Source organism: Oryctolagus cuniculus, chromosome 1 (genome assembly GCF_964237555.1).
Source record: "Oryctolagus cuniculus chromosome 1, mOryCun1.1, whole genome shotgun sequence".
Taxonomy (NCBI): Eukaryota; Metazoa; Chordata; class Mammalia; order Lagomorpha; family Leporidae; genus Oryctolagus; species Oryctolagus cuniculus.
Window position 1 is genome coordinate 236,745,881 of NC_091432.1, and position 26,351 is coordinate 236,772,231.

General features: G+C 70.0%; 1 protein-coding gene across 1 annotated transcript; it reads left to right on the forward strand.

Annotated features, from left to right (window-relative positions):
• Window positions 1-1,838: 1,838 nt before the first annotated feature.
• Window positions 1,839-26,310, forward strand: QSOX2 (quiescin sulfhydryl oxidase 2). Its single transcript, XM_070059191.1, has 12 exons — window positions 1,839-2,201; window positions 10,996-11,096; window positions 14,470-14,518; window positions 15,199-15,304; window positions 15,402-15,498; window positions 16,894-17,039; window positions 17,926-18,057; window positions 18,142-18,271; window positions 19,849-19,971; window positions 21,212-21,362; window positions 23,970-24,158; window positions 24,893-26,310. The coding sequence occupies exons 1-12, from the start codon at window positions 1,862-1,864 to the stop codon at window positions 25,414-25,416; spliced, it is 2,088 nt and encodes a 695-aa protein (XP_069915292.1). The 5' UTR covers window positions 1,839-1,861; the 3' UTR covers window positions 25,417-26,310.
• Window positions 26,311-26,351: the final 41 nt, after the last annotated feature.

Below are 26,351 nucleotides of genomic sequence, written 5' to 3' on the forward strand. Positions count from 1 at the left end.
CTTCAGGGGCCCAGGATGACCCTTCCGCTGCCCTGCAGGTGAGTGGCCAGCGCACCCACGGTGAGACCCTCTCACCTGCACCCCTGCTGTCCCAGCCACTGAGGGAGGCTCCCCTTGCTTCCCCGCCTGGCCCGGCCGCACAGCAGCCCAAGGGCCCAGTCCTGCCCCTGCTCGGAACCCTCTAGCCATGCTGGCCTCCCTGCTGGGCACCCGCTGGCCACGCCTGGCCGCTGGCCTCCCCTTCTCCGAGAGGCCGCCCTGCCCCTCCCGCATCCGCCCCCCCCCCCCCGCCCCGGGGCACCGGTGCCCGGCTCTCTACTGGCCTGGATTCTTTCCTGTCCTGCAGAGGCCCAGGCACAGGGCGCGGTGTCTCCAGTAACTGTGTGGACAAAGGGTGGAGCCCAGCCCAGGGGTGGGCGCCTGGCCAGCCCCCCCCAGCGAGGTTCATCTTTTCTAGGATTTTTCTTTAAAAAAAAATTTATTGATTTGAAAGTCAGAGAAAGATTTATTGATTTGAAAGTCAGAGTTACACAGAGAGAGAAGGAGAGGCAGAGAGAGAGAGAGAGAGAGAGCGAGAGAGAGAGAGAGGTCTTCCATCCGCTGGGTCACTCCCCGGATGGCTGCATCGGCCGGAGCTGCGCAGATCCTAAGCCAGGAGCCAGGAGCTTCCTCCGGGTCTCCCACCGGGTGCAGGGCCCAAGGCCTTGGGCCTCCCCCACTGCTTTCCCAGGCCACAGCAGAGCTGATCGGAAGTGGAGCAGCCGGGAGCTGAACCAGCGTCCGTGTGGGATGCCGGCACTGGAGGCAGCTCTATCGGCCACACCACCCGCCGCCCCCTCTAGGGTTTTTCTAAGCAGCAAAATCCTTCTCTTAAACAAAACCGTAGAGTCCCACACTATACAGAGCTGCCTGCGTGGTGTAACGCCTGGGCCAGCGCCGGCATCCACATGGGCGCCGGATTCTGTCCCGGCTGTTCCTCTTCCTCTCCAGCTCTCTGCTGTGGCCTGGGGAAGCAGTGGGGGATGCCCAAGGCCTTGGGCCCTGCACCCGCCTGGGAGACCTGGAGGAAGCTCCTGGCTCCTGGCTTCGGATCGGCGCAGCTCCGGCCATTGCGGCCATCTGGGGAGTGAACTAGCAGGTGGAAGACCTCTCTCTCTCTCTCTCTCTCTCCCTCTCTCCCTCTCTCTGTGGCTGTCCTTAAATAAATAAATAATCTTTAAGAGAAGAGCTCAACTCCTTCCCCACTCTTGCAGAGTGAGGTTTGCCCCGAGAGCTGGGCGCGCTGCAGCCCAGGGCCGTGACCCCACGCGGCTCCTCCTCCAGTCCTGCCTTGTGTGGGCCACAGTGCCCGGACAGTCTCCACCCATGCGAACCAGGGCCAGCGCCCCCGAGGACCTGTCCATCAAGCCAAAATAAATAAATAAATAAAAGTCGCAGGAATCTTTATTTCCTAGGCTTGCAGAGCGGCGAGGAGCAGGATTGCGGGCCGGCGTGGGGATGCGGCCGACTGCGTGGACGCCGCTCCCGGGGCACCGGGCCGCGCCCGTCTGCGTGGACGCCGGAGCCGCAAGGCCAGGTGCGCCGCGGCCACAAGGGCGCCGACGACCGCGAATTCCCTCTACGGCTACGGCTCGGGTAGGGTTAAATCTGCATTTCTGAGGCGAGAGTTCCGGGGGACCCACCTAGGTCTGAAATCCCCGCCGCACCGGCGCGCGGCAGAGCCGGCGCCGCTCACCCAGCGCGGGCAAAGGCGGGCGGGGCCGAGCGCGCGGGGGCGGGGCCGAGCGCGCGGGGGCGGGGCTTCGCCGCGCACGTGACGCTGGTTGCCAGGGTGAAAGGTCGGGCCCACGCCACTTGCAACATGGCGGCGGCCGAGGCGGCGGCGGCGGCGGCGGCGGCGCGGGGTCCGGCGTCCCGCGCGGGGTCCGCGTCCGCGACCCGGCGCCCGTCCCCTGCGCGGGCCTCGCGGCTGCCGCGCCTGCTCGTGCTGCTGGCGGCGGCGGCCGCGGGGCCGGGGCCGGGCGGCGCGGCGCGGCTGTACCGCGCGGGCGAGGACGCCGTGTGGGTGCTGGACAGCGGCGGCGTGCGTGGCGCCACGGCCAACAGCTCGGCGGCGTGGCTCGTGCAGTTCTACTCCTCGTGGTGCGGCCACTGCATCGGCTACGCGCCCACCTGGCGGGCCCTGGCGGGCGACGTGCGAGGTGAGGCGGGCCCGCCCGCAGCCCGGGGAAGCCCCTTCCCACGGCGGGCGCGGGGCTCCCGGCTCGCAGGCTCCTGCACCCGGAGCCCCCGGGCGCGCGCGCACGCCCCTCCCAGGAGCGCCCCTCGGCGCGTCGCGGGCCGGCCGGCTGCTGTCCACTCGGCCGTCCAGGAGGAGCTCGCCGGCCCCGGGGCGGCCGGGTCCGCCTGCAGCCCCAGGACCCTCCTCACGCCGGTCGGCCTCGCCGCGCCGCTGGCCGGTTTCTATGTTACTCCGAAGGCGGCGCTGGGCATCTTCCATCGGCTGGTTCGCCCCCCGGGCGGCCGCAGCGCCCGGGAGCTGGTCCGGTGCTCGGCCGGGGGCCGCACCAGGCTGGCACGTGGGCACAGGGGCCTGGTTCTGGTCCGGTACTCGGCCAGGGGCCGCGCCGGCCTGGCACGTGGGCACAGGGGCCCCGGTTCTGGTCCGGTGTTCGGCCAGGGGCCGCGCCGGCCTGGCACGTGGGCGCAGGGGCCCCGGTTCTGGTCCGGTGCTCGGCCAGGGGCCGCGCCGGCCTGGCACGTGGGCGCAGGGGCCCTGGTTCTGGTCCGGTGCTCGGCCAGGGGCCGCGCCGGCCTGGCACGTGGGCGCAGGGCCTGGAGCTTACGTAGCCGTATTGATGGGTTTCGAAGGCAGAGGTGGCTTCTTGGCTGAGCGGTGCTGGGGCCTGGAGTGTTCCTGGATCTGGTGGGGGGTAGCCGGGCTCTGGGCACAGAGGGCTGGCGTGGAGCCGTGGCCAGCACCCCATCTGCGTGCCAGGGCGAGTCCCGGCTGCCCCGCTTCCCATCCAGCCCCCTGCTCCGGCCTGGGAAAGCCGTGGAAGGTGGCACCTGTGCTTGGGCCGCCGCACCCTCGTGGGAGACCGGGCGGAGCTCCTGGCCCTGGCCTGGATCGGCCCAGCTCCGACTGTTGGGGCCGTTTGGCAGTGAGCCGGGGTGGGAGACCTCTGCCCATCCCCGCCGTCTAACTCTGCCTCTCAGTTCAGTCTTGGGGGTGTGGGGCAGGCGGCAGGTGGAGGCTGGAGGAGGGGCCGCAGACCAAATGGAGACGTGGCTGAAAGTGAGACAGCTCGGCCGCTGGGCGGGGCTGGGGCCTAGAGCTCCTTCTGAGGCCCCCACGTGGGGTCACCTGGTCACTTCTCAGCTGGGCAGAGCCCAGCACCCACAAGAGAAGGCCCCTGGCCGAAGAGGGTGGCCCCACGCTGCCCTCCTGCCGCGTCCCCCGTGAGAGCCCTGGTTGGAGAAGCCCTCAGGGAAGGGCCCTTAGCCTCCATGAGTGGCCCGAAGCCTGCTGTCCCCCACCTCTGTGTCCCCTGGGGCACACGCCTGGATTCGGGCCCCTCAGGTGGCTCCCTCTTGCAGAGTTGGACCTCCCCGCCCCCCCGCCCCGCAGCAGCCTGGTTTCCGTGGGCAGTGGCCGTGGGGCAGGCCCTGTTCCCTGTTGTGAGGTTGGCTCGGCTTGGGGGAGCCTGGGCACGAAGGTGCTGCGTCCCTGTGAGGGGCTGTGCAGGGGGGGGCTTCAGGTCGACCCTTCCTCATCCCAGGGATGTGCCCGAGGGGCGCTGTTAGCCTGGTGGTCTCCGGCCCCAGCTTCCCGCGAACACAGAGCCTGGCCGGTCGCGGCTCCCAGCCTTGCCCTGTGTGGGCCCTCGGGTGGGAGGTCTCCCTGGATGGGAGGGTCTCCCTGGGTGGGGGGGGTCTCCCCAGGTGGGGGGTCTCCCTGGGTGGGGGGGTCTCCCCAGGTGGGGGGTCTCAGGAGAGAGGTTCCGGCTGAACTTTCTTGGCCGCCCCCTGGCTTTCCCAGACTTTGGGAGGTGAGGTGTGCGTGCCTGTGTGTGTGCCAGATGGCTCACGTCACTCCCAAGGACACACACCATGAAACCTGGTTCTATTCCCGAAGCCACAAGCTCGGTGCCCCGGGGTGGGGGTGCAAGTGGGCGGGCGCAGGGCAGGCCACCGAGTGGCCCCGAGAGCCAGGAGGCCGCAGGTTGCAGGCGGTGCGGCTCGCGCGGGGAGCACCGGGCCGGACTGGGAGGGGGCGGCTGGGGATGGCACGCCCTGTGTCCACACTGTCCCCGCCCTGCCAGGTGGTGAGCGCGGCCGGCAGGCCCCTCTCTGCCCGAGGGCTCTGGGTTTCTTGCGGCTTCTCGGAGGTGAATTCAGCTCCTTGATGTTCCCTGAGGCTGGGGAGGCCCAGGAGAGGCAGGGGTGCGGGCGCCCAGAGATGGAGGCCCGGGAGAGGCAGGGGTGCGGGCGCCCAGAGATGGAGGCCCGGGGGAGGCAGGGGTGCGGGCGCCCAGAGATGGAGGCCCGGGGGAGGCAGGGGTGCGGGCGCCCAGAGATGGAGGCCCGGGGGAGGCAGGGGTGCGGGCGCCCAGAGATGGAGGCCCGGGGGAGGCAGGGGTGCGGGCGCCCAGAGATGGAGGCCCGGGGGAGGCAGGGGTGCGGGCGCCCAGAGATGGAGGCCCGGGGGAGGCAGGGGTGCGGGCGCCCAGAGATGGAGGCCCGGGGGAGGCAGGGGTGCGGGCGCCCAGAGATGGAGGCCCGGGGGAGGCAGGGGTGCGGGCGCCCAGAGATGGAGGCCCGGGGGAGGCAGGGGTGCGGGCGCCCAGAGATGGAGGCCCGGGGGAGGCAGGGGTGCGGGCGCCCAGAGATGGAGGCCCGGGAGAGGCAGGGGTGCGGGCGCCCAGAGATGGAGGCCCGGGGGAGGCAGGGGTGCGGGCGCCCAGAGATGGAGGCCCGGGGGAGGCAGGGGTGCGGGCGCCCAGAGATGGAGGCCCGGGAGAGGCAGGGGTGTGGGCGCCCAGAGATGGAGGCCCGGGGGAGGCAAGGGTGCGGGCGCCCAGAGATGGAGGCCCGGGGGAGGCAGGGGTGCGGGCGCCCAGAGATGGAGGCCCCGGGAGAGGCAGGGGTGTGGGCGCCCAGAGATGGAGGCCCGGGAGAGGCAGGGGTGTGGGCGCCCAGAGATGGAGGCCCGGGAGAGGCAGGGGTGCAGGCGCCCAGGGGGCCTAAGGCAGCCGCCTGGTCCTCACACAGTGGACAGGTCAGGGGCCTCGGCGGGGCAGCCACACTGAGTGTACGTCACTCAGGTCAGAACCAGGACTGGGGAAGACCTGGGCCACCAGGAGGGGCTTGGCCACAGCCGCCTCGCCTGGCAGGTGTGGCAGGTGCGGTTTTTCCACTTCAGCTGGGTGAGGTGATTGACAGCGCTGGGATGGTGGGGGCGGGACGGGGCTGCTCCACTGTGGGTGTGTGCGTTTCTCCTCTGCCCAGGCCTGTGCAGCTCGGGGCTGCCCGTACCCCCAGCGCCCCCGCTGCGCCCACCCAGGGCTGCCTGTACCCCCAGTGCCCCCACTGCGCCCGCCTGGGGCTGCCCGTACCCCCAGCGCCCCTGTTGCGCCCACCCCAGGGCCGTGCCCTCCCTGATTTCACTTCACTGTGCCCGCAGAACACGGTGCAGGGGTCAGGCCTGGAGGGGTCAGGCCTGCAGGGGTCAGTGGTAGTTACCGAGAAGTAAATGTGAGATGGGTTTTGGCTCTGGGGTGTGGAAGCTTCCTTTGCCCACCAGTCTGAGCCTGTGGCTGGGAGGGCGAGTGGGGGGTGGGCCCAGCGCTCCCCCCCAAGGCTGTGCCCGGCGGCTCCGGGGCGGGGCCTCCCTCTGCTTGGCAGCTGGTGCGGGCAGCGGGCCATTTGCCTTTGTATGGTGGGAGACAGGTGGGAGAGGCGAGGGGCGGGCCTCGGTGGAGGCCAGCCCTGCACTCTGGGAGCTGGGCCTCGGTCTTTTGTGTGGCTCTGAATGCCCGCCCATCTGCCGGTCCCGCTGGGCCGGCATCTGCCGCAGGCTCCGAGGCCTGGCCGCCTGGCCCCCGTCCGAGGGACGTGGCTCACCTGGAGCGTGGCTTCGCTGCGGCCCGTTGGTGCCTGTGGACCGGTGGCACGGCCCTTCCCCAGGGAGCCATGCGTGGCTGGGGAGGCAGACGAGGCACAGAAAGTGGACAGCGAATGAGTTAACCTTGGGCCCGGGAGGGGTGGGCGAGCGCAGAGGCCTGGGGGCCAGGCCGTGTGGCCGAGGGCGGTGAGGCCAGACGCCAGCGGGGCTGCCTGGGCACAGGGGCCTGTGGGCCTGCCTCCCTACGGGGAGTTCCAAGGTTTTGGGGTCACGGTCAGTCTTGGGGCGCCCCGTGAGGAGACTGCCCCAGCGGACTGAGGTGGCCTTGGGGCGCCCTGGGGGGGGGCGAGGCTCAGGCTGCCATGGCCGGCGTTGCCTTCTGGCTAGTTTTCCCCACTCCTGCTATCCAGGCAATCTTGCTCCAGGCCTAAAGGTGCTCGAGGAAGGTGCCCTGTCCCCTCCGGGCCTGGCCCTGCTGTGCTGACTGCCCGACTGCGGATACAAGGGAGTCGTGTGGGCAGCGGCCAGCGTCCCCCGTGGCACTGAGAGCCGGGCCCGTGCCTCTGGGAGGGTCTCAGCATGGCGCCCCCACCGCAGTCAGAGATGTCGGGGTCCGGAGGTGCCCACGCCCACCGCTGCTTAACCAGCCAACTCCCCCTGCTGCCCCCTGCACCGGGCCCATGGCCGCGTCACGTGGGTTAAAGACGGGTGGGCTTTCCTCTTCCGGCTCCTGCTGGGCCCCTGGGGGCGTGGGGGAGGAGGTACCAGATTGCCGGGTGGCGCGGTGTTGGCGTGGCCTCTGCCTCCCAGTGTGCGGCAACCATGGCCGCGGCAGGAACTCCTGGAGGCCGGTGCTCCCTCCCGTCTGCCTCCCCGGAGTTCTGCGCCCCGTGGAGTTCCTGGGAAGCTGAGAGAAAGGACAGGGCAGGGGGTGGCCTAGCCGGGACTTGGGGGGCGGGTGGGCCTGTGACCAGCATTTGGGGGAGGGGCTTCGCCTCCGCCCTCACTGCAGGAGACCTGGGCCGCCCTCTTGTCCCCGTGTGCCCAGGAGATGGGGGCGGGGGGCTCTCCGCCTCCCTGAGCGCCCAGGGCCAGCGGCCCCTCGTCTCCAGAGGGTACTGGTAGACAGGGCGCCCTCCTCGTGGGGGGTCTTGGAACTCCGTGTCCTTCTGCAGGGTGGGCTCTCAGGTGGGACGGAGTGGATCTGCGTCCCCGAGACATGAGGTCCTGGAGGTGGCCAGCGGCTGCCAGCTCCTGCCTCCTTTAGTGTCCGGGCCGGGCGCTGAGCTGGGGGGTGGGGACCCCCACCCTGTGGTTAAGGCAGGATGGCGGGGGAGGCCGCTGAGGGGCTGCAGCGAGTGTGGAGGCCCCGAGTCCGATGGGGGACCCTCCCCTGGGCACACCTGCTGCGGGTCGGGCGGCCCCAGCTCCAGCTCGCCCGGCAGCCTGAACCGTTTCTGTGACAGGTAGCTTGGCGGCAAAGTTTTGTAAGCCGAGTGCGGGTGTGGAAGTTCCCCAACCCTGTAGCTGCCGGGGCCGGGGCTGGGGGCGGCCTCTGAGCAGGTGACGGCTGCGTGGACCGAGGGCCGGAGTGGCGGCGTCCCACAGGAAGCGTGTTCCCCACGGGCACCTGGCGGTGGCCTGGCCCCCTTGCCCTCGGCAAGCTTGCTGGTTTACTGCGCTGTCGCTGAGAACAGGTGGAAGCCGCGCAGCAGGCGTGGCCCCAGGCCCGTGACACACGTGGGGGAGCAAAGTGGGCCGAACCCCGCCCCGAAGCCCAGGCCTGGCGCCGTCTCCGACCGCGTCCTTTGTGTGTGCGGCTTGGCTTCCCCCTCGCAGCCGTGACGCTGCCCCACGTGCCGGGGGCTGTGGGGCAGCAGGAACTGGCGTGGCAGGTGAAGGGGCAGGGGTCGGCCGGCCCAGCAGCCGGAAGTCACGGCGAGCCATGACCTGGGCACGCTGGTTCCTGTTGGCTGCCATCTGCTGTGCTAATTGGATGAGGTATTAACTGTTCCTCTTGAGTCCGTGCAGTCTGAGATCCCGGGGAGACGGCCTGGAATTCAGGACTCGGCGAGAGGTCTTTCCCCTCCGTCTGCAGGGGCCGGGCCGTGGGGGGGGCCGGGCCGTGGGGGGGGCCTGGGCCCTGGTGGGCCTGCTCACTCAGCCCACAGAGGGGGCCTGGGCCGTGGGGGGGGGGCCTGGGCCATGGTGGGCCCGGGCCGTGGGGGGGGGGCCGCTCACTCAGCCCACAAAGGGGGCCTGGGCCGTGGGGCGGGGCTGGGCCGGGGTGGACCCGCTCAGCCAGCCCACAGAGGGACCAGCACTGTCCTCACCAGCAAGAGGTCTTCGAGCCTCACGTTGGTGGTGGAGAGGAAAGCGTATGTGTGCAGCCGGGGCTCCGCGGGGCCTCGAGTGTGTGTGTGTGTGTGTGTGTGTGTACAGCCGGGGCTCCGCGGGGCCTCGAGTGTGTGTGTGTGTGTGTAGCCGGGGCTCCGCAGGCCTCGTGGGTGTGTGTGTGTGTGTGTGTGTACAGCCGGGGCTCCGTGGGGCCTCGAGTGTGTGTGTGTGTGTACAGCCGGGGCTCCGTGGGGCCTCGAGTGTGTGTGTGTGTGTGTGTGTGTGCAGCCGGGGCTCCGCGGGGCCTCGAGTGTGTGTGTGTGTGTGTGTGTGTGTGCAGCCGGGGCTCCGCGGGGCCTCGAGTGTGTGTGTGTGTGTGTGTGTGTGTGTGTACAGCCGGGGCTCCGCGGGGCCTCGAGTGTGTGTGTGTGTGTGTGTGTGTGTGTGTGTACAGCCGGGGCTCCGTGGGGCCTCGAGTGTGTGTGTGTGTGTGTGTGTGCAGCCGGGGCTCCGCAAGGCCTCGAGTGTGTGTGTGTGTGTGTGTGTACAGCCGGGGCTCCGCGGGGCCTCGAGTGTGTGTGTGTGTGTGTGTGTGCAGCCGGGGCTCCGCAAGGCCTCGAGTGTGTGTGTGTGTGTGTGTGTGTGCAGCCGGGGCTCCGCAGGGCCTCGAGTGTGTGTGTGTGTGTGTGCAGCCGGGGCTCCGCAGGGCCTTGAGAGTGTGTGTGTGTGTACAGCCGGGGCTCCGTGGGGCCTCGAGTGTGTGTGTGTGTGTGTGTGTGTGCAGGCGGGGCTCCGTGGGGCCTCGAGTGTGTGTGTGTGTGTGTGTGTGTGTACATCCGGGGCTCCGTGGGGCCGAGTGTGTGTGTGTGAGTGTGTGTGTGTACAGCCGGGGCTCCATGGGGCCTCGAGTGTGTGTGTGTGTGTGTGTGTGTACAGCCGGGGCTCCACAGGGCCTCGAGTGTGTGTGTGTGTGTGTGTGTGCAGCCGGGGCTCCGCAGGGCCTCGTGGGTGTGTGTGAGTGTGTATGTGTGCAGGCGGGGCTCCGTGGGGCCTCGAGTGTGTGTGTGTGAGTGTGTGTGTGTACAGCCGGGGCTCCGTGGGGCCGAGTGTGTGTGTGTGTGTGTGTGTGTGTACAGCCGGGGCTCCGTGGGGCCTCGAGTGTGTGTGTGTGTGTGTGTGTGCAGCCGGGGCTCCGCGGGGCCTCGAGTGTGTGTGAGTGTGTGTGAGTATGTATGTGTGCAGGCGGGGCTCCGTGGGGCCTCGAGTGTGTGTGTGTGTGTGTGTGCAGCCGGGGCTCCGTGGGGCCAAGTGTGTGTGTGTGTGTGTGTACAGCCGGGGCTCCGCGGGGCCTCGAGTGTGTGTGAGTGTGAGTGTGTGTGTGTGCAGGCGGGGCCTCGTGCCCAGCACAGATCCCCATCCCCGTGTTTCCAGGTGTGCGTCCTGGGTCAGGCCCTCCCACTGCTTCTCCGGGAGCTGGGGAGACACGCGTGCTCCTGGTGCCTTCCCCGTGCACCTGCGGCAGGTGCCGGCGCTTGTCCCTGTCCTTTGTCCCCTTCCTGAGCTGTCCTCTGGGGGTCTCGGGCGGAGGAGCCGAGGTGGCTCTGAGGTGCCGGCGGCGGTGTGCGAACGTCTCAGAGAAGGGGCGCGGGTCTGACAGGAGTGGTTCTAGGGAGCGAGGGGCGGCCGGGGCCGGCTGCTGCCCAGCGTCCGAGCACAGGAGCCGGGACGAGAGCCAGTGCGCGTCTGCGGGTGGCGATGGCCAAGCAGAGCCAGTGGGTGTGAGGGGCACAGGCGCCTGGCGTCCAGGGCTGTGTGCGGTGCTCAGGGGTCGGGGGTCCACAGGGCAGGGAGAGCAGCAGCGGCCCTCGGGGACAGCCTGGGCCCGCTCAGGCAGACTTCAGTGTGGGCTTGTTTCCACTTGTTTAAGCAGAGACATGTCTGTCCACTGGTCCACTCCCTGGATGCCTGCGGCGGCCGCGCTGGGCCAGGCCGAAGCCAGGAGCCGGAACCTCCCCGGGTCTCCCACGCGGGTGGCAGGGGCCAAGCACGTGCGCGGTAGGGGGAGGCGGGATCAGAGGTCCCCGGAGAACCGGCGCCCCAGTGTGGGACGCCCGTGTCGAAAGTGGCGGCTTAGCCTGCCGTGGGACCCGCCCCCGGCCACTGCAGACTTTCATCCTGCCTGTGGGGGCGGGGCCTGCCTGTGGGGGCGGGGCACCTGAGGTGGGTGGGGCTGATGTGGACCGAGGATTCTGGAGTGCCTGGGGTGTGGGCGTGGGCGTTTTTCTTGCACTCACACCGTCGGGGTGAGGGGCACAGGGAACGCCCCTTATCTGCCCCTGCGGCGCCGGGGCTCGCAGGAGGTGTCTCGGCGTGAGGGGGGGCCTCACGGTGAGGCGGGAGCCCAGTGAGACCCTGCGCGCCCGTTCGCGTTTGGGGAGCATTAGGTGTGCCTGGTGGCACGCGGGGAGGCGGGGCCTGGCGGGGCGCGGCCCCCGAGCACTGAGAGCCTCCCCCCTCCCCCTGCCTTTCAGACTGGGCAGCGGCCATCCGCGTGGCCGCCCTGGACTGTGCGGAGGAGAAGAACCAGGAGGTGTGCCGCGCCTACGACATCCACTTCTACCCCACCTTCCGGGTGAGTGCCGGCGGGCGGGGAGGTGGGCGGCAGTCTCCTGTCGCTCCTCGCCAGTGCCTGGCGCGCCGCCCCTCCCCCCGCAGGGGCGTGGCAGGAAGCCGGACCGAGTGTCACCTGCTGCGCCTCTTGGCCCCGCCCCCGCATAATCTATTTGAGAAGCAGAAAGGACAGAGGAGAGGCCCCCCATGCCTGGTTCCCTTCCCCACTCCAGTGCCCGCCATGCGGAGCTGTGCCAGGCCCGGGGCAGATCAAGCTGGCTGCTGCCTCCCAGTGCGGCCCCAGGACGGGAGTCGGAGCTGGAGGGCGGCAGAGCCTGGGCGCCGCAGTGTGGGAGGGGCTACTTCAGCTGGGTAAGGCCCCCCCAGGCGCCGCAGTGTGGGAGGGGCTGCTGCAGCTGGGTAAGGCCCCCCCAGGCGCCGCAGTGTGGGAGGGGCTGCTGCAGCTGGGTAAGGCCCCCCCAGGCACCGCGGTGTGGGAGGGGCTACTGCAGCTGGGTAAGACACCCCCCAGGCACCGCAGTGTGGGAGGGGCTACTGCAGCTGGGTCAGATGCCCCCCAGGCACTGCAGTGTGGGAGGGGCTGCTGCAGCTGGGTAAGGCCCCCCAGGCACCGCAGTGTGGGAGGGGCTACTTCAGCTGGGTAAGGCCCCCCAGGCACCGCAGTGTGGGAGGGGCTACTGCAGCTGGGTAAGACCCCCCCCAGGCACCGCAGTGTGGGAGGGGCTACTGCAGCTGGGTCAGACCCCCCCCCAGGCACCGCAGTGTGGGAGGGGCTACTGCAGCTGGGTAAGGCCCCCCAGGCACCGCAGTGTGGGAGGGGCTGCTGCAGCTGGGTCAGACCCCCCCCCAGGCACCGCAGTGTGGGAGGGGCTACTGCAGCTGGGTAAGGCCCCCCAGGCACCGCAGTGTGGGAGGGGCTGCTGCAGCTGGGTCAGACCCCCCCCAGGCACCGCAGTGTGGGAGGGGCTACTGCAGCTGGGTAAGGCCCCCCCAGGCACCGCAGTGTGGGAGGGGCTGCTGCAGCTGGGTCAGACCCCCCCCAGGCACCGCGGTGTGGGAGGGGCTGCTGCAGCTGGGTAAGGCCCCCCCAGGCGCCGCAGTGTGGGAGGGGCTACTGCAGCTGGGTAAGGCCCCCCAGGCACCGCAGTGTGGGAGGGGCTGCTGCAGCTGGGTCAGACCCCCCCCCAGGCACCGCAGTGTGGGAGGGGCTGCTGCAGCTGGGTAAGGCCCCCCAGGCACCGCAGTGTGGGAGGGGCTACTTCAGCTGGGTAAGGCCCCCCAGGCACCGCAGTGTGGGAGGGGCTACTGCAGCTGGGTAAGGCCCCCCCAGGCACCGCAGTGTGGGAGGGGCTGCTGCAGCTGGGTAAGGCCCCCCCCAGGCACCGCAGTGTGGGAGGGGCTGCTGCAGCTGGGTAAGGCCCCCCCAGGCACCGCAGTGTGGGAGGGGCTACTGCAGCTGGGTAAGGCCCCCCCAGGCACCGCAGTGTGGGAGGGGCTGCTGCAGCTGGGTAAGACACCCCCCAGGCACCGCAGTGTGGGAGGGGCTGCTGCAGCTGGGTAAGGCCCCCCCAGGCGCCGCAGTGTGGGAGGGGCTACTGCAGCTGGGTAAGGCCCCCCCAGGCACCGCAGTGTGGGAGGGGCTATTTCAGCTGGGTAAGGCCCCCCAGGCACCGCAGTGTGGGAGGGGCTACTGCAGCTGGGTAAGACCCCCCCCAGGCACCGCAGTGTGGGAGGGGCTACTGCAGCTGGGTAAGACACCCCCCAGGCACCGCAGTGTGGGAGGGGCTACTGCAGCTGGGTAAGGCCCCCCCAGGCACCGCAGTGTGGGAGGGGCTGCTGCAGCTGGGTAAGACACCCCCCAGGCACCGCGGTGTGGGAGGGGCTGCTGCAGCTGGGTAAGGCCCCCCAGGCACCGCAGTGTGGGAGGGGCTGCTGCAGCTGGGTCAGACCCCCCCCCAGGCACCGCAGTGTGGGAGGGGCTGCTGCCCCCCCCAGGCTCAGGTCACCAGCTGCGGTTCTGTGGCCTCAGCGTTCCTGTCTGGCTTTTGACGGTGGGAGCTGGCGCGAGCTCTCCGCGGGGTTCCCTTGGCTGGAGAGCTGTGCAGCTGGGCGTGAGGAGGCCTGTCCACAGCTGCGGGCCCAGCCGCCCACGTGTGGTGCTGGCCGATCGGGGGTCCCCAGAGGCGGGCCTGTTCCGCTTCCTCCACTAGGGGGCAGAGGTGACCTGGCTTGAGGAGGGTCCCACCCGGCGGCCCCGACAGCTGGGACGCTGTTTCTAAAGGCGCTTCCTGACCCCCAGCTCCGTCCCGGCCCTGAAATCCCGGCCCTGAAATCCCGGCGCCGTGCCGTGGACGCTGAGTGGCGGCCGAGGCTGGAACAGCGCCTGCAGCCCTGGAGTCTGAGGGCGTCGGCGTGGGGCGCTCTGGCTTACCCAGCACCTGTGACGCGGGCTGGTGGCCTGCCCCCGTGTGCCTGGCGTCTGGAACGGCGCCGCCTCGGGCCTCCTCACAGGGCCCTGGGGTGAGCACAGCAGGTCAGCTGCCCCCAGGCTCGCCAAGACGGGGTGCAGCGCAGGGCACCCCCGTCCGCTGGTGCTTCCCTGGAGGGGTGTCTACACCCGCGTGGCCTCCCGGTGCTTCCCTGGAGGGGTGTCTACACCCACGTGGCCTGCCGGTGCTTCCCTGGAGGGGTGTCTACACCCACGTGGCCTGCCGGTGCTTCCCTGTACGGGTGTCTGCGCCCGCGTGGCCTGCCGGTCCCTCCCTGGAGGGGTGTGCGCCCACGTGGCCCGCCGGTGCCTCCCTGGAGGGGTATCTGCCCCCGCGTGACCTGCCGGTGCTTCCCTGGAGGGGTGTCTGCGCCCGCCTGGCCCGCCGGTGCTTCCCTGGAGGGGTGTCTATACCCGCGTGGCCCGCCGGTGCTTCCCTGGGGGACTTGCAAGCCTGCCCCGGCTGTGGCAGGAGCACACGAGCTGGTCTGGGATGTGCTGGCGACGGCGGGGCCAGCGCTGCTGCCCGCCTGTAAATCCCGGCACACACGAGCACCACAGTCCAGGGGTTGTCCTGATGGCTGTCCTGCGGGATGGCCTCACCCCTGAACCCTGGGTCAGGACATGTAAATGAGGGTGCTGTGGGTGGGGCAGGACATGTAAATGAGGATGCTGGGGGCGGGGCATGACATGTAAATGAGGGTGTTGTTGGGGTGGGCAGGAAATGTAAATGAGGGTGTTGTGGGTGGGGCCAGGACATGTAAATGAGGGTGTTAGGGTGGGGTCAGGACATGTAAATGAGGTGTTGGGTGGGGTTAGGACATGTAAATGAGGGCTTTGTGGGCGGGGCCGCGGGGGCCCGCTCACGCTCTGCTTTTCCTCCTAGTACTTCAGGGCCTTCACCAAGGACTTCACCACGGGAGAAAGCTTCAAAGGTGAGGACCCGAGGCGGCCTGTGAGCCCCGCGCGGCTCTCCTGCACCCTGCCGGCCCCGCCTCCCCGGATGGACCCGTGGTCCGGGGTGGGGTAGCCTCTGCCCTTCCTCGGCTAACGTGGGGGCTGCAAAGCTTTTCTTGATTTTTTTTTAAAGATTGATTTATTTGAAAGAGTTACAGACAGGAGCCTCCATCCGCTGGTCACTGCCCAGACGGCCGCAGTGGCCAGGGCTGGGCCAGCCAGGAGCTTCTCCAGGTCTCCCCCGCGGGTGCCGGGCCCAAGGGCTTGGGCATCGTCCTCTGCTCTCCCAGGCCACAGCAGAGCTGGATCGGAAGTGGAGCAGCCGGGACTTGAACTGGTGCCCGTGTGGGACGCCGGCTCTGCAGGCGGCACCGCAGTGCCAGCCCAGCTGTGGGGTTTTGTCGTTGTCAGTAAATCCTTTTACTGAGACAGTGGCTGGGGATGCGCTCGCCCCTCATACCTGCTCACAGAGCAGGCGACCCGGGACACCCCCCTCACACCCTCCGTGGGTGGGCTCGGCCCGGCCGTGTGGCCCGGCTGCCGTCACCACGCGTGGGCCCCCAGCTGGAGTCACTGCCGATGGCGCTGCCGCTATGCCAGGCTGCCTGTCCCGGTGGCGCGCTGCACGGGGACACTCAGGGACGGTGCGCCCCCGCAGGACCCGACAGAGAGCTGCGGACAGTCCGGCAGTCGATGATCGACTTCCTGCAGAACCACACGGAGGGAACCCGGCCCCCCGCGTGCCCGCCGCTGGACCCCCTCCGGTGAGCGCCTCCGTGCGGAGTGTCGTTTGTGGACGCGGCCTGGCTGTGGCGTCCGGCTGCCTGCCGCAGCTGCTGAACACCCCCCCGCCTCCCCCAGGCCCAGCGACGTTCTCGCCCTGCTCGGCGGTGACCGTGGCCGTGGCCAGTACACGGCCGTTCTGTTCGAAAGCAACAGCTCCTATGTGGGCCGAGAGGTACGGCTACGGTGGCCGGGGCTGGGTCTGCTGAGGTGGGTCCCAGCGCCCAGGTTGGGGGTGGTGTTTAGCCCCACTCCCCGGCGTGGGGAGGGGAGCCAGGGTCTAGGCGCTGAGCCCCCCGCTGGGACTCGGCTGTCCTGGGAGCCCTGGGTCTGCCAAGTCCGGGGGCCGTGTGAGGCATCTCCCTGAGGCTCTGACCTGCGGTGGCCAGCGGGAGCCGGCTGACGCCTGTTTCCTGGGGGCGGCAGTGCTGGGGCAGGCTGCATACCCAGCCTGACCCCCCGCCTGTCTGTCCGTCAGCTGGGACACGGGGGTGAAGGAGGAACCAGCCTCACAGCTGAGGGAGCTGCTGGAGGCGGCAGCACCGCACCCACCCCGCTCTGTGCCTGTGCCGCCGCCTCTGGCTGGCCAGGGTTCTGGAGGGAGGTGGAGCCGCCACTGGCTCGCTCCCTCAGGCAGTTCCCCCCCATGCCGCGCACGTGTGCCAGGCCAGACGGGCACCCCCAAGGGGGGAGGCCCCCCCACGCCAGCAGCCGTCCAGCGCCGCAGGCGTAGCCCGGCTCTGCCCGCCAGGGAGACACGAGACTGGTGGCCCAGGAGTGGAGGCCCAGCGCAGACGGGGGCGACGCAGGCAGGACACAGCTGAGCCTCCCCGGCCAGGAGGAAGGGCGGGCCCTGGGCGCCGTGAGCGTGGACGCTCTCCCTGGCGCTGTGAGTGGACTGTGGCCCCGCGGCCACTGGTGCTGTCCGCCTTCTAAATCAGGGACGGGCCTCGCTGTGCCGGGAGGAGGTGCTTCCTGGCTCAGCGCATGCCTCAGGGAGGTGCCCTGGCTGAGGAAGGGGGCGGGGGCGGGGGCGGCCAGGGCCGTCTCAGTGACAGCCCAGCTGTGAGTGGACGGGAAGCAGGCTGGTCCCCAAGCAGGTGTTTCTGGTCTCAGGGCTGAGGTGGGGCTGCTGCTGCCCGCCCCGGGGAGAGCCGGCGCTGAGCCCACTGCCCGCCCCGGGAAGAACCGGCGCTGAGCCCGCTGCCCGCCCCGGGGATCCCGCTGCCCGCCCCGGGAAGAGCCGGCGCTGAGCCCGCTGCCCGCCCCGGGGAGCCCGCTGCCCGCCCCGGGGATCCCGCTGCCCGCCCCGGGAAGAGCCGGCGCTGAGCCCACTGCCCGCCCCGGGGAGCCCACTGCCTGCCCCATGGAACCCACTGCCCGCCCCGGGGAGAGCCGGCGCTGAGCCCGCTGCCCGCCCCGGGGAGCCCGCTGCCCGCCCCGGGAAGAGCCGGCGCTGAGCCCGCTGCCTGCCCCGGGGAGCCCGCTGCCTGCCCCGGGGAGAGCCGGCGCTGAGCCCGCTGCCCGCCCTGGGGAGAGCCAAGTGGAGGACGTGGTCTCGCCCCCCCAGGTGATCTTGGACCTGATTCCGTACGAGAACGTCGCCGTGAGCAGGGCGCTGGGCGGGGACAGAGCCCTCCTGGAGAAGCTCGGCATCGCCTCGCTGCCGTCCTGCTACCTGGTTTACCCGAACGGCTCGCACGGCCTTGTGCACGTGTGAGTGCGCCCCGGCTGGGGTCCAGGGAGACAGGCTGGGTGGGCGCAGGAGGCCGGCAGGCCGAATTGGGGGTCCCTGGACCCTCTGTGAGAGGCAGGCGGCTCCATCCGCCGGTTCCTGGGCACCAGGAGTCTGAGTCTCCCACGGCGGAGGCGGGATGGCAGGCGTCCTGTGTGCGTCGGCAGGAAGCTGGCACCGAGGCCAGCGTGGGCGCCTCCCTGGGCTCGTTTTTCGGCCGTGGCTGTGGGTTCTGACACGAGTTGTCTGTGTTGTTTTTGTGGGTTTCTGGACAGAACGGGGTCCTGCAGGGTCCGTGGAGGACCCCTGGAGGCGGGGCCCGGGCTTGAGGCTGGCCTGTGTCTGGGGCAGCTGGGGCAGGGCGGGGCAGGGTGGGGCGGGGCCCTCTCTGGGGCCCTGTCCCTGCGCCAAGTCCCTTGTGCCCCGGAGGAGCCCAGGCGAGCACAGACGTCCTTAGGAGGCTGGAGAAGGCAGGCGGGGGGGTCGTGAGGCGGCTGTGCGCCCCCCAGGAGCCCCGACACCCGGTCTCCAGGAGGATTTCCTGAAGCGAGGGTGGCCCAGGAGAGCAGCCCCCACGGCCCCCCGCCCGCCGCGGCCTCTGCCGCCGTCTGGAGACGGTCTCCCTCTAACTGTGTCGCACCCGGCGCTGCTGCCGCGGGAGCTCGGGAGGGGCTGCGCCCATGGGCCTGTGGGCTCCGGCCGTCTTGGCGACGCCCGAGCCAGCTTAGCAAGCACCTCCGGTCTCCGCCAAGCACGCACGCGGCCGCCGTGGTTGTGGTTTGCGTCCGCTCCTGGCCGCCCGGGTGCACGCTCAGCCCCCGCCCCCGTCCTGGCGCGGGGCCCACCTCTGCCCTGTGCCTCCCCCAGCGCCAAGCCGCTCCGGTCCTTCTTCTCCTCGTACCTGAAGTCGCTGCCGGGTGTGAGGAGAAAGTCGCTTTCCCTGCCCGCAAGGCCCAGCGAAGACCACGCGGCCACCGTGGCCTGGCGAGAGTTTGACAAGCAAGTACTCCGCCCCCCAGCGAGGCCCCGCGGGCGGCAGGGCTGTTGGGGGCGGTGCTGGCTGAGCGCCGTGTGTGCCCGCAGGTCCAAGCTGTACATGGCCGACCTGGAGTCGGGGCTGCACTGCCTCCTGCGGGTGGAGCTGGCCGCCCACAAGTCCCTGGCCGGACCCGAGCTGACGACCCTCAAGGACTTTGTGACGGTCATTGCCAAGGTGGGTGCCCGAGCACCCCTCCCGTGCCTGGTGACGGAGGGGCATGGGCCTCGGCCCCGAGCTGCACGCCTCTGCGGGCTCTGGCGTGGCCCAGATGGCACGCGAGGGATGGGCCGTGTGGGCTGGGGGACCCCAGGTCGGGGCTCCAGGCAGGGGGAGATGTGGCCCCACAGAGCTCCGGCCTGTGCAGCCGAGGCTCGACTACTGGGGGCTCGGGTGGGGCTTGCGTGGGGCTCGGGGCGGGTCCCCACCTGAGAGCCCTTCCCGAAGCAGGGCCCTGGGCCTCCTGTGGGAGTGGGAGGCCAGCGGGTGGGCTGCCCTGCTGGACAAGCCCCCCAAGGAGTGGCCTCCCAAGGAGCAGGCTCAGGCCAGGGCTGGTGGGGCCCAGGGAGGGTGCAGGTGGCTGGTGGGGGGTGCTGGGCGCGTAGAGAGCTCCGCATGGCAGCCGTCGCTGGGAGGGGCTGCCCGGTCCGAGCGAGGGGTGTGGGCTGGAGGGGGCGTTAGCCAGGCTGTCAGAGAAGCCTGGTTCTTAGAGAGCCCCTGCTTGCTGGGTCAGCCCCTAAGTGGGTTGAATCAACTTCCCCAGAGACGCTGGGGCCGCTCTGAGGTGGGGGAGGGTGCGTGGGGAGCCCAGGGGCGGGTGGGGCTCTGGGTGCTGGAGGGGAAGACGGGTGTGTGCTGAGGCTCCTGTGGGGCGCGCGGGGCTCTGGGTCCTGGGGTGGGGGAGGAGGGTAGGGAGGGGTAAGGCGGGGCTCTGGGCCTTGGGGGTGGAGGGAGGGTTTGGGGACAGGTGTGTGCTGGGGTGCACATGGGGTGGGCGGGGCTCTGGGTCCCTGGGGGAGCAGGTGGGGCTCTAGGTCGGGGTGGGGTGCGCAGGGGGGCTCTGGGTTCTGGGGGTGGGGGAGGGGTGGGCGGGGCTCTGGGTCCCTGGGGGAGTAGGCGGGGCTCTAGATGTGGGGGGGTGCGCAGGGGGGCTCTGGGTTCTGGGGGTCGGGGAGGGGTGGGCGGGGCTCTGGGTCCCTGGGGGAGTAGGTGGGGCTCTAGGTGGGGGGGGCAGGGGGGCTCTGGGTCCCTGGGGGAGCAGGTGGGGCTCTAGGTCGGGGGGGGGCGCGGGGGGCTCTGGGTTGTGGGAGGAGGGAGTGGGCAGGGGGCTCTGGGTCCCGGGGTGGGGGAGGGGTGGGCGGGGCTCTGGGTCCCTGGGGGAGCAGGCGGGGCTCTAGGTCGGGGGGGGGGGGCAGGGGGCTCTGGGTCCCTGGGGGAGCAGGCGGGGCTCTAGGTCGGGGGGGGGCAGGGGGCTCTGGGTCCCGGGGGTGGGGGAGGGGTGGGCGGGGCTCTGGGTCCCTGGGGGAGCAGGCGGGGCTCTAGGTGGGGGGGGCAGGGGGCTCTGGGTCCCGGGGGTGGGGGAGGGGTGGGCGGGGCTCTGGGTCCCTGGGGGAGCAGGTGGGCTCTAGGTCGGGGGGGGCGCGGGGGGCTCTGGGTTGTGGGGGGAGGGAGTGGGCAGGGGGCTCTGGGTCCCGGGGCGGGGGCGGGGCACTTTGCCCAGACAGCCCCTCACTCTCAGCCGGCCCCCTCCTCAGCTGTTCCCCGGGCGCCCGCCGGTCAGGAAGCTGCTGGAGATGCTGCGGGAGTGGCTGGCCAGCCTGCCCCTGGAGAGGGTCCCCTACAGCGCCGTCCTGGACCTGGTGGACAACAAGCTGCAGGTGCGGCCCCGCCCCCCACGGTTCAGCCCCGCCCCCCACGGTTCAGCCCCGCCCCAGGTGCCTGTGCTGCCGCCGGCCGGCGGTGGAGGTCAGTTCACCGGTGCTTTCGCAGGCGGTGCGCACCGGGCTGGGGCCGAGGTCCATCTGTGGGTGTTTTGTTTTGTTTTTTGACAGGCAGAGTTAGACAGTGAGAGACAGAGAAAGGGCTTCACCCCCCAAATGGCCGCTACGGCCGGCGCTGCGCCGATCCGAGGCCAGGAGCCAGGTGCTTCTCCTGGTCTCCCATGGGGTGCAGGGCCGGCCCAGGACCTGGGCCATCCTCCACTGCACTCCCGGCCACGGCAGAGCTGGCCTGGAAGAGGGGCAGCCGGGACTTGACGCAGCGTCCATAGCGGGTGCTGGCGCCGCAGGCCAGGGCTTTACCCGCTCTGCAGTGCTGGCCCCTTGGCTTGTAGTTTAAAAAATTCTTTAACTCTTTATTCATTTATTCTCACTTTTTGAAGGCAGAGGGGTCTCTGCTCTCTGGTCCGCGCCCCAACTGCCCGCGACAGCCGGGGCAGGGCCGGGCCGGGCCGAAGCCAGGAGCCCAGTGTTGCCCTGGGGGTGGCAGGGCCCAGCTGCCCACGCACCAGCGGGAGGCAGGGTTGCAGGTGGAGGAGCTGGGACGTGAACGCTGGCCCCGGCTTGTGTTTTTCTAAGCTCTAGTCATTTTGTCTGATCTTAGCCCCCAAAACCACGTGTGTGGTTGCAGAGGCCAGTTTCCAGCAGCGGGGCCGGCAGCTCCACAGGGCCCTGGGCGCTTGGAGCCCCTTGGAGCCGGGCCTCTGGGCCGCGTCTTGTCCCGTTCTGAACCCGTGGACGCATCGGCGGGCGACGCTGACACTCGATGCTCCTGGCCAGGAGCGGGCCCTGCCACACTGGCCCTGCTCTGACAGCGCTGTGGTCAGCCGCGCCACCCGGGGCCCTGGAGCTGGACAGCCCGCCCCGCCCCTCCCCGCCCGGGCAGCGTGGGCCCTGCGGTGCCCCTGCCGGAGCCCGGCACTGGCCTGCTGCTGGCCGCTGCTTAGCGGGGCGGGCGCATTTCCGCGTTCCTGCGACGACACGCACTTTTAACCTGGTGGAGACGCCGGGCGTGGGCACGGGCAGGGCGTGGCGGTGGAGTTGGGCCACACCCGGCCCTGCCAGGCTGGGGCTCCTCCGCTGCGTCTGACGCGTGTCTGTCTGTCGTGGTTCCTTCCAGATTTCTGGGGTGTTCCTGCCTAACCAGACCAGGTGGGTGGGCTGTCAGGGCAGCCGCCCGGAGCTGCGGGGCTACCCGTGCTCGCTGTGGACGCTGTTCCACACCCTCACCGTGCGCGCCTCCACCCACCCGGAAGCACTGGCTGGCACAGGTAACGCCCCCGGGGGCCCACGCCTGCGCCCCACGTTCCTGACCTCGCAGCTCCTGGGCCAGGCCGGGGTCCCCCTGGGCTGCTGCAGGCTGCCCCTGCTGGCCCTGGCCACGCTTGGGCCCCCGTCCCCAGGCCTCTGGGGCAGCTCCCACCAGGGGGGCGTGAGACGCACCTGTTCCAGGCCCACCCCACGCGCAGGCGGGGCTGAGCCGCCCGAAGCCAGGGCCAGGTTCCCAGGCTCGGGTTGTTGGAAGGAGCTGGAACAGAGTTGAGTTTCCCGCCCTTTCCCAGACGCTGAAGTTTTTGGTTGGATTTTTACCGCCTTGAGACCGCGCTGTGCGTTCTGGCTGCACCCGGCTCTGGGCCAGCGCCCAGCGTCACCCACGACAGCCTGGGCCAAAGCAAGCTGGTCTTCTCCTTCTTTATGGAAGGTTTATATAAACTTGAAAGGCGGAGTGACAGAAAGGGGCCTTCCATCCTCTGGGTCACTCCCAGGTGACCACAGTGGCTGGGCTGGGCCAGGCAGGAGCCAGGAGCCCCCTCCAGGTCTCCCCCGTGGGTGCAGGGCCCCGGGCACGTGGGCAGCTCGCCCTGCCACAGGGTGCTTCCCGGCCGTCGAGCCTAGGAGGCACAGTGGCACACGTCTGCCCTGCTCACCCCAGCAGGGCTCGTCTGCGTCCTCGTGTCAGTGCCATGTGGGCTCCCGTGGCCACAGCCACTCGGCAGCCGTCGCTCTGGGGTGCTGGGACACCCGGCACAGGCCAGCGCCGGATCCCCCTCCAGGTAGCACCAGGTTCAGGGCGGCCCCTTGGGGACCTGGGGACCCAGCCAGGCTCGCGGGGTGTGGGCCCCACCCGTGGGGAGAAGCAGTGGGCTCAGGGCAGCCCCCAGCTGTCCTCGGGTGTCGCTGCTCGCTGCCCCCAGGCCCCGGGGTGAGCGTGGGGGAGGCGTCCGCCGGCAGGCCCTGGGCGTTCCAGGGAGCGCTGGCGCGTGAGGCAGGCCACACCGCACCCCTGCCCCCCTGCGGGCGCGTCTCAGCCCTGACCCCCACACCCGCCTTGGCAGCACAAGTCGCGGGCACGGCGGCCGTCTCAGAGGAGCCGGCTCCTGCCGGGAGAATTGGGTCAGGCGCGGCCACGGGATTAAGTCTGGGCGGCCTCCTCCGTGTCGCGTGTCGAGCCATGGACTGAACGCCCGCCGAGGGCGCTAATCCCCTCAGGTGGAGGTTTATGGCTCTTGTCCACTTTAAAGATTAGGGTCCCCAGCAGGGGGGCTACTGGGTGATGAGGGGCAGATGTCTGGGGCTCTCCCGCGGGGAGCAGGCAGACGGCCGGGGGCAGAGCCACACTGGATGCCACCTGCTGCCCGATGACCCTCGCAGCCAGGAGGGGTTGGCCGTGCGCGAGGTGACCTGAGACCCCGTGGGGCCAGGGTCACCAGGGTGAGGAGCTGCAGGGCCACGGTCCTCCTGGGCTGGCCCTGCGTGGAGAGAGCACGGCGGGCGGCCTGGGGGCTCCCGACCCCCCTGTTGTCTGGGCGGGGGCTGTGGGTCTCAGGATCCGCCCCCCCCCCCACCTCCGGAACACTGGGTGTCACTCATTGTCCCCGAGTGGTTTGGGGAGGCCAGACTGTTTTCTTAAACTGTGGTTTTTATTTATTTATTTTTAATTTTTTTGACAAAGTTAGTGAGAGAGACAGGGAGAAAGGTCTTCCTTTACCGTTGGTTCACCCCCCAAGTGGCCACTACAGCCAGCGCGTTGCAACTGGTGTGCTGTGCTGATCTGAAGGCAGGAGCCAGGTGCTTCTCCTGGTCTCCCATGGGGTGCAGGGCCCAAGGACCTGGGCCATCCTCCACTGCACTCCCTGGCCACAGCAGAGAGCTGGCCTGGAAGAGGGGCAACCGGGACAGAATCCGGCGCCCCGACCAGGACTAGAACCCGGTGTGCCAGCGCCGCAGGTGGAGGATTTGCCTGGTGAGCCGTGGCGCTGGCCTAAACTGTGGTTTTTAAGTGGTTTAGGCTTTTGTGATTTTTTAAAAATTAATTGAGAGAGAAAAAACCAGCTCTCATCTGCTGGTCAGCTCCATAAACGCCTGCAGGGGCCGGGGCCGCATCTGGGGCCTGAGTGTGGGTCTCCCCAGCCAGCAGCAGGAGCCCGGCTACTTGAGCCGGCACTGCGGCCTGCAGACGTCGAGAGGCAGGGCCGGCGTCCTGCTGGGGCCTGGGCGACCCCGAGTCAGTGCAGGGGCAGGGCCGAGTGCTCCTTGCTGGCCGCGAGAGGGCGGGTCTGCGGCACAGTGGGTGAGCGGCCACTCCGGGACGCCCAGCCGTAGCGCGTGGCCTGGCCTCCGGCCCCCGCCTCCTGCTGATGTCCACCCTGGGGGGCAGCGGTGCTGGCCGAGATGGCCGAGTTCCTGGCTTCGGCCCCAGCTCAGCCCTGGCCGTCGTGGGCATCTGGGGAGTGGACCAGTGGGTGGGAGACCCCCATCCCCCCAAAGGAGCACTAGCAGCCGGGTAGGCCGCGGCCGGAGGCGCCCCGGGGCGGGCTGTGAGGTGGGCTAGTCCATGGGCAGTGCCCGCCCCGGAGCCCACTCGGCTGTGCGCCTAGGTCTGGAGGACGACCCGCAGGCCGTGCTGCGGGCCGTGAGGAGGTACGTCCACACCTTCTTCGGCTGTAAGGAGTGCGGGCAGCATTTCGAGGAGATGGCCAGAGAATCCATGGACGCGGTGAAGACGGCGGACCAGGCCGTGCTCTGGCTCTGGAGGGGGCACAACGCGGTCAACAGCCGCCTGGCAGGTGAGGGGCGAGCAGGCGGGCGCACTCTGTGCCGGGACTGCCGCCAGACCTGCGCGCGCTTCGAGCGCGCCGGCTAAATGGGGCGCAGGTGTTTTCCCAGCGTTGCGGGGTTCAAGCTGTTGTAAGTCGATGACAGATTAAAATTAGGCTTAGAGAGAATTCCGCCGAGAAGTACACTTAATACATTTAATAGAAATGAGGGGCGCCCGGACGCGGCTCTTTATTTAATCCACCGCGCCCGGAGCGGCAGCTGAGCACTAAGGAGATTGGCTTCCGCTCCCCTCGCGGCCGGGCCCGGTTGCTTCTGCGGCTGCTGGGCCGGGGTGCACGTCCACCTCGGAGGGCCAGCAGAGCCCTAGCCTGTCACTGACCGGGCCCGGCCTCGGACAGCCGCGTCCCATCCGGCGAGCTCATGCCGCTGCCACGTGGGCCGCCTCTGGGAGCGTGGCGCTGAGCACCGGCGGGGTGGGGACGGCCTGCGCCTCGGTGTTTCCCCGTTCCTCACCGGGCACACATCTGACGCACTTGAGGCACGCCTGGGACATACGTGACACCTGGGGCACACCGGGCACGCCTGGGGCACACCTGGGGCGCACCTGACACACCTGGGGCACACCTGGCACGCCTGGGGCACACCTGGGGCGCACCTGGCACCTGGGGCCTGTTTTGAGGCCCCTGAAGCCTGGGCGGGCAGCCTCTGCGCTGCGGCTGCCCGGCCTCTCTCCTCTCCCTAGGTCACCCGAGTGAGGACCCCAAGTTCCCCAAGGCGCCGTGGCCCACGCCAGACCTCTGCCCGGCCTGCCACGAGGAGACCAAGGGGCTGCACGGCTGGGCCGAAGGCCAGGTGCTAGCCTTCCTGAAGCGGCACTACGGCGCCCACAACCTCCTGGACACCTACTCCGCGGACCTGGGGGGCGGGGGGCGCGCCGAGGAGCGCGGCCGCACGCCCCCGGCCAAGGCCCTCGCAGGCCCGGAGGCCCAGAGTCCGCGGCCGCCCGGGGCGCCGGGCCCCAGCCCGCCCCTGTCGCAGAGCTGGCGCCGCGGGCTGGACGTCCGGCTGCAGAGCCGCCTGGGGTCCGGCGCGCGCCAGGAGGCCGGGGCGGCCGTGCCCTTCCTGGGCGTGGGCTTCTCCAGCCTGGACATGAGCCTCTGCGTGCTGCTCTACGTGGCCTCGTCCCTCTTCCTCATGGTCATGTACTTCTTCTTCCGCGTGCGGTCCAAGCGCTGGAAGCCGCGGCTTCACCACCCGGCCGTGTAGGGCACCGAGGGTCCTCGCCGGCTTCACGGGGGTCGCCCTGCCGAGCCCTCAGGGAAGCTCGGCGGCCTTCCCAGATGGCCGCCCCCGCGGTCCCCAGTGGTTTGCGTCCGGACCTCGGCTGCGCTGCGTGGCTGCCCCCGCGGGGTCTCCGCGGGAGCTCAGGGCCGTGGGCTCCCGCGCGTGCTCTGCCAGGAGCAGCGGGGGTCCTGTGGCTTCGCTCCGTGCAAGGGCGCGCACGCACGTGGACTCTGCCTCCTCCTGGCAGTCCCGCGCTGAGGGCGGGCGGGGTCGCGGCACGCGAGGACCAGCTCTCCGCCCCCCCTCCCCGCTGGGATATGGCCAGGCGCATGCGCGGCTGCCGGACGGCGACGGCGAGCCCCCGCGTGGGCCTGGGTTGTCGGGCTGCTGCTGGGGCGGATTCGCCTGTGGGCCCGTGGCTGTAAATGTCTTCTCCGCCAGGTTCCCGTTTTGTACTCACACCGGTGGCTGCCAGCGGCCTCCTGGGGGCCCTGTCGGGCAGGGTTGCCGCTGGGGGGAGGGGTCTCCGGCCGGTGGGTCGCGCACAGACACGGGTGGCCCCCGCGTCGGGGTCCAAAGATGCCTCAGGAGCCGCCACTCCCCGCCGTGCGCCCCAGGACTTCCTCGCGGACCCGGGTTTGGCGAAATGGCCTCGGGGGGCCCACTCCGCGGGGCGCTCCGGGCAAGGTTCAAGTCTATTTTCTAAAGTTTAAGTATTGCGACTAATACAAATGATAGCTGAGTAATTTAAATGTTTATTTATTTTTAATGGAAGGATTTGCATTTTAAGAGCCCAATTGACATGGAAATGTTGGTGGAATTTCTTACCTGCAGAGAAAGTCAGCATTTTGTATTTAAATACATTTTAAAAATAAATCTGACGTTTGTGACCTGGTCCTTGTCAGGCGGGGCTTCCC